This window comes from Juglans regia, chromosome 3 (genome assembly GCF_001411555.2).
Source record: "Juglans regia cultivar Chandler chromosome 3, Walnut 2.0, whole genome shotgun sequence".
NCBI classification, from domain to species: Eukaryota; Viridiplantae; Streptophyta; class Magnoliopsida; order Fagales; family Juglandaceae; genus Juglans; species Juglans regia.
In genome coordinates, this window is record NC_049903.1 from 15191342 (window position 1) to 15197987 (window position 6646).

A 6646-nucleotide genomic window follows, 5' to 3' on the forward strand; every position below is an offset into this window, starting at 1 on the left:
CGCGTGTGGAATGTTTTATGACAAAAAAAAACCATTTTAAAGAAAAAAAATCTCACCTGATAATGTTTTCAAAGGAAGTGAATATTTTATTTATAGTATGCAGAGGAATGATAAATGCTTGTATGTAAACCTATATTAGTATATTTTTACAGTATAAAGTAATGCTTACTGAGTATTCAACTCATTTTATTTTTATGCATGTCCCTCTCCCTCTCAAGAACAAAATGAGTAAGAAGTGTTAGGATAGATATTGCCCAATGGAAAAGTGACAGAAGCCTAGGGAGGTTTTTATGTAATGCATGAAAGTCATATTTTTGTAAAAAGCCTTTTAATTCAGTTTAATTAAGGGTGTGCAACCGGATTCGGATACGAATGTCCGGTCATAATCGTATCCTCATCTAGATTCTAAAAACCGGGCAGTTATCTGCCTGGATTAATCCAAAAATAATCCGAGCGGATAACCGGATTCAATCAGATTTTTTTATTTCAATCCGGATACCCAGATTTTTTCTCTTTTTTTGGCTATAAATCCGGATATCCGGGTTGTAACCAAATTTAGATATTGAGATTGTAATCAAATTTAATACAAATTTATTAATACTTTTTTTAAAAAAAATAAAAAAACTGTTTAAACTTTAAAAAATATTTTTATAGCACATTTAAAAAAAAATTATGATATCATCTCAAATTGCTCAGATTTTTTTTAAAAAAAATAATTTAAACACTTCTTAAAAGTTTTTTTTAAGAAAATAAAATAAATAACAATGCAAAATAAATAATATTGTTACATCATAATGCAAAATATTAATTTATAAAGAATAAAATAAATAATAATACATCATAACTATTAGACTAATACAATGCTACTACTTGTTACATCATAGCTAATGAATTCCAATGGTTTGAAATTTCACTAAAGTTGAAATCGTATTTTAGTTAGCCACATAGTGTTTGGTTGGGGGAATAGTTATTTATTTATTCATCTGTGTTGCAAAGGAAGCCATCTCATGATTTCACTTACGTAGTTAGGGTGCAAGTAGTAAAACTACATTAATATAAAATGTCGATAAGAACAAATCCGGGACCATTACGATCTGCGCACGTAAGTACACCATTAATTAATATTCCGAATCTAGCTACATCTGAAACTCGAACACCCTGTTTGCCCCAAATGGCAAGAAAATCAGTAATCAAAGGAAATATTCATAAAATGAAAGGTTTAAAAATGAGGCGCCCTTCCCAATGTTCATGTTCTTAACTCAGAACATCCTTAATGAATTAGTTAAAATTAAAAGATATTTTTTATTAATGTAAAATAAATTTGATTTTTAATTATTTCATTCATATAAATTTTCATATTGAAATAGTTATTTTTTATTATATAATAACAAAAGAATATAAGATGAATTTTATTTTGATTATTCACATCAAATCTTTACATTGAATTATACATTTATTTATTATATAGTAATGAGTAATTAATAATTAAAAAAATATTTATTTATTTTTTAATTATTAATTTATTTTATTTCATCATATTAATAAAATATTATCCCAGTAAAATAGATATTCATGTTCTCAACTACCTCCACATTCCTCAGAGGCTGATTCAAAAGAAAAAAACCTGTTTTGGTTAGATGGCCGGTTACCCTCGTCTAGTTGTGGGGGTGTCCCAAGGAGGAGCCGACCATAGGCCTTTCACCATAAACCATGGAGCTTGAAAGGTGTTTTTTAATGGAAGGGTTGGAGAAAAAGTTTACTACTAATCAGATCTTGATCTCAGTGTTAACTTCTATGTTAAACCTAACATATAGAAATCTTCATATAAAAACATTATTATTCCGTAAAACATTATTATTCCGTAAAACTACTCTTTCATTTGTTTTAACAAGTTCATGAAAGAGTACTCCATGGACTGGAAACAGCTTAGCTTAAAGGCTCAATCACAAGCCGGAGGAATGCTTTGTTCATTTTTGAAGAAATTGGAGGGATCAATGCTTCTCTTCGCACGCATCAACCTGTCCAGATTGCCCTTGAAATACTTACGCCCATATACTCGTGCACTCTTAATAAGGATTGTCTGATTATGACGTGAACTAGCAATACCGATATCAAGATCTCTATAGTTGAGAAAAGCCTCCCTTGGGGACTTTGATACGTACGGTCTCATCACCTTGTATAAGGTTCTTGCCAATTTACGGTAATGGTTCGTAGCCTCTGTACCTTCTTCTACCCATTCCACGTAATACTCTATCTTGAATATGTTTCCAGCCCTGTGCGGGAACGGAGTCTCTGATTCCGAAATCTCACTCATTCTTCCTCCATAAGGATTCCATTGCATCCATCCCTTTCCCCCTATTTTAATGAACACCTTCCATATGGATTCTAAACCAGTTTTTGGAATTGGTTCTTTCACATAATCAGACTTGCTTATGAAGGACGAGGCATCTGCCTTGGATGGCCTGACTAGTAAAGCATCCGTGGGAGTTCCGGTGGGGAAATGTGCCCAGAAAAGAGTGGACTCAATCCATGTCATTTCACCGCAGTCATCTTGCTGCAATCCTAGTTCGGGAAACCTCACATTCATCAAACGGAGAAGGCTTTTAGATTTTCCCAGAAAGTGTCCAATGAAAATAACTTGAATCGTCTTCTTTCCTTTCTGACTTCCATCCACTGCTTGTAGAAATGCCCTTATGAAGACGTCTTTTGGTAGATTATGTGCAACCTCTTGCCAACGATAAACAACATCTGTTGCATTCTGTTTCAATGTCCTTGTAACGTTGAACACTGTCACGATGGATGGAACTCGTACCAACTTTATTGTCCAGGAAATAATGACTCCAAAGCTTGCTCCACCACCTCCTCTAATGGCCCAAAACACATCCTCTCCCATGGATTTTCTATCAAGGATCGATCCATTGACGGTGACTATTTGTGCATCGATTATATTATCTACAGAGAGGCCATACTTACGCATCAAGTTTCCATATCCACCTCCAGAAAAGTGTCCACCCGTGCCCACGGTGGGACACACCCCAGCAGGGAAAGCATGGACTTTACTTTTCTCCGCAATTCTGTAATAAACCTCTCCAAGAGTAGCGCCAGCTTGAACCCATGCAGTCTCGGATGCTATATCAATGTGTAGAGCTCGGAAGTTGAACATGTCAAGGACTAGAAATGGATTCTTTGATACATATGAAAGGCCCTCACTGTCATGGCCACCACTTCGAATCCTGATTTCCAAGCCATAACGCTGTGCACAAATAACAGTTGCTTGGATGTGAGAAATGTGTTTGGCAGTTATAATAGCGAGCGGTTTTGGGGTCGCAGATGTCAAAAACCTAGGGTTTTTTATGTAGGAGTTCAAAGCTAGGAGAAAAGAGGCATTGTTGGGGGTGTAGATGGCTTGGGAGACTTGGTGGAATGGTGAAGAATTATTTGAGAGGCATTGGAAAAACGTATGTAGATTAATTTGCTCTGAATTTGCACTTGAAATTGAGAACAAAATGGTTGCAAGAATGATTGGGATTGAAGGTAACCACAGGAATGAGGTCTTCATTCTGCTAATTAATTCTTTGTTTTGAGCTCTTGTGTCTATCTGTTGCTCTATTATAAGATCGATATGAGAGTAGTGATCGTGTCTAGGATCAATGCTATACTTATAAACTTTCAATTAATGTCATTTCATTGCAAGTCAATTGAACAATTAATGGATCTATTATGAAATCAAATCCAAATAGATCTTCTTTGTCAACTATTTGCAAGGTTTTTTTTTTTTTTCTGAAAAATGATAATGATACCTCATCTGTAACCATAATTATTGACTTTTTTTTTACCACTTCAAAAAATCACCAAACATGCGTTTTTTTGGAGATTTTAGGACTTTTTGCACCGGATTTTTGTCGTTGCAGAAGCAAGATTTTTTGTAGTGTCACTCAAAACAAATCCGGAAACTATATATTTGTAATGTCTCGTGTGTATAATTGTGTGCACATACTATATTACCTGAGATCTTGGTCTCAAAATCAGTCAATAGAAAGGAAAATAGAATTTGAAATGATCAAAATCAGATCTTAACATTTTCTAAAGACCAAATTCGCAATAATTCAAAAATTCAAGTTGGTTGATGAGCCTGAACAATAACTCTATTATTGTCGACAGCATTACAATGAAAATTATTAAAATTAATGCCAGTCTTGTGATATTTCTTATGATAAGGATAAGTGTAGGTGGTATATGAGATCCTACATTACTTGAGAATGAGAAGTTTTTACTCTTTATAATATTTTAATTATACCATTGATTAGTCTGTTTGGAATATAGGTCATGTGGCTTGGGTTTTCCATTAGGGTGTTACAGTTGGTATAAAAAAGTTTAAGTTACTGCAGACTTTAATATATGGGTTTGATAAAATCTGAGATTTTAGATTATGCAGACTTTAAGAAATGATTTTTATGACATTTGAGGTTTCAGATTCTACAAACTTTATGGATTGAGATTTTCAAATACAAGGACTTTAATGAATGATTTTTAAGAAATCTAAGATTTTAGATTCTGCAGACTTTAATATATGGGTTTGATAAAATCTGAGATTTTAGATTATGCGGACTTTAAGAAATTATTTTTATGACATTTGAGATTTCAGATTCTACAAGCTTTAAGGACTAAGATTTCAAATCTGAGGTTTTAAATTCTATAGACGTTATGAATTGAGTTTTTGAAATCTAAGTTTTAGATTTTGCAAACATTGAGAAATAATTTTCATGACATTTGAGGTTTTAAGTTCTGCAGACTTTACGATTGAATGAGCTCTATGGAACCTGATGTTTTAGATTTGACAGACTATATTATATGAGTTGATAAAATATGATGTTTTCATCTTTACGCTTGAATTGAAAACATGATAGTTGACATAAAGCATGTTGTTGTGTTTGCGTAAAAGATTAGTAGATATGCAAACCATAAGACCAAAGTAGCAGAGGACTCGTACTTTGGGAATATTAGGGTGGACGAAATAATTATGGATTAAAATAGACATGGAGATGATTTGGTAGATAAGCATGCAAGTTTGTTTAAGATACTAATCAATTTTGAGGAATGGTATATAGGCCCAAGAGATTTCTTTAAAACCCGAAAGTATTTATTGGATGAGTTGGGCTATCATTAATGGGCAAACCCATTTGTAAAGCCCATAAAAAGCCCAAAAAAATCCTAAATTGACCCAATGACCCAAAACCCAACCGAAAGCCCAAACCCAGCTGCACTAAGTCTATACGACGCAAGTATAAAAAACAAATACCCAAGCACGTTGTCACGTACCTCTAAAACCTAGGGCTGTCATATGTATACATAAATGTTCTGAAACCTCTTTAGGGTTGCAGCCCCTTTCCCCAAGCCATAGAACCATGAAAGCAACATCCCAAAGGCTCATAGAACCATGAAAGCATCCCACACTATGCACTAGCTCCACGTATAACAACTCAAGTTGCCTAGCTCTTACCAACGCCTATGCATCGTCGCCTTCCGCCCACCTCTATGTCGTTCCAAGTCACAACACCTTTCGTCAAAACTCCTCAGTTTGCCACAAGTTGCACGTCCACCTCTCCCCTTCACATTGCCAACCACTAGTCTAGCTACAAACCAATATCGCCCTCCTTCATATATATAACACAACCCATTGCACTGTCGGTCACCTTCTATCCAAACTTGCACCTCCAACAAGTTAATACCTCAACCCAAACCACAAATGAACACCACAATGCCACAAGCCATGCTTAGTCGAGTCTCTATTTTAGACAACCCAAAACATAGCAGCCCCCTTGGAACACCATGATCCAGTATTATAAGGAAAATAGGGACAATATTTTGTTTTGTTTAATGAGCGATATTGAAAATAGGCCCAACTAACAATTTATGGATCAAATAGCTCTAAATAATTAGAATTTGGCGCAAGGAATTCTCATTAAAACCCCAAGATATTATTGGAAGTTGGATTTATTTTGGACATGAGGATTAAGGTCCTGTATGAAATCCAAGCCCATGAATGTATCCAATTTCAAACAAACTGTGGTTACAGTTTTAGAATTCCCTTCACGTTAAAATTTCTTAAACCCACTGCCTTATATATATTTAAACCCAAGCACATAATTTCTTTCCTCATCAAATCTAGGTTTTTCAGTTTCACAGCAACCGTCACACGTATTCCCCATGCAAAACGTTGTTATTTCATTGCACTTGCTCCCCAGCCCCATATCACCTATCAATTCCTTGGCTACAAGTCACAGAAGAGCTCCTCCCAAGCCGTCAGCTTCCATCTTGCGAAATCGAATAAAATAAATAAACAAGTTGATACGAGCTAACTCAAGCTCGAGCTTGAGTTAAAATCTTTTGAAATAAGATTACTTATTTTAATAAATTTATATAGAATTTTGATAATAAATATTAGATTGAACTCTTATTGAATCTAACCCCTTGTTGGACAAATCAAAGATTCATCACTTGCTACAATGTAGTTACAAATAGGTAAATAATTTCAATTTCTAAGGTATCACAATAAATACAATTTCAAATAGTAAATCACTAATTATAGCATCAACTAGGAAAACAAACTAAAAAAATTGTAGAAGAAAAGTTCTACAACTCTTAT

The 6646-nt window shown here is 34.3% G+C and overlaps 1 protein-coding gene across 1 annotated transcript; it reads right to left on the reverse strand.

Annotated features, from left to right (window-relative positions):
* Positions 1-1819: 1819 nt before the first annotated feature.
* On the reverse strand, positions 1820-3614 carry LOC109019471 (berberine bridge enzyme-like 7). Its single transcript, XM_019001756.2, has one exon. The coding sequence runs from the start codon at positions 3557-3559 to the stop codon at positions 1940-1942; it is 1620 nt and encodes a 539-aa protein (XP_018857301.1). The 5' UTR covers positions 3560-3614; the 3' UTR covers positions 1820-1939.
* Positions 3615-6646: the final 3032 nt, after the last annotated feature.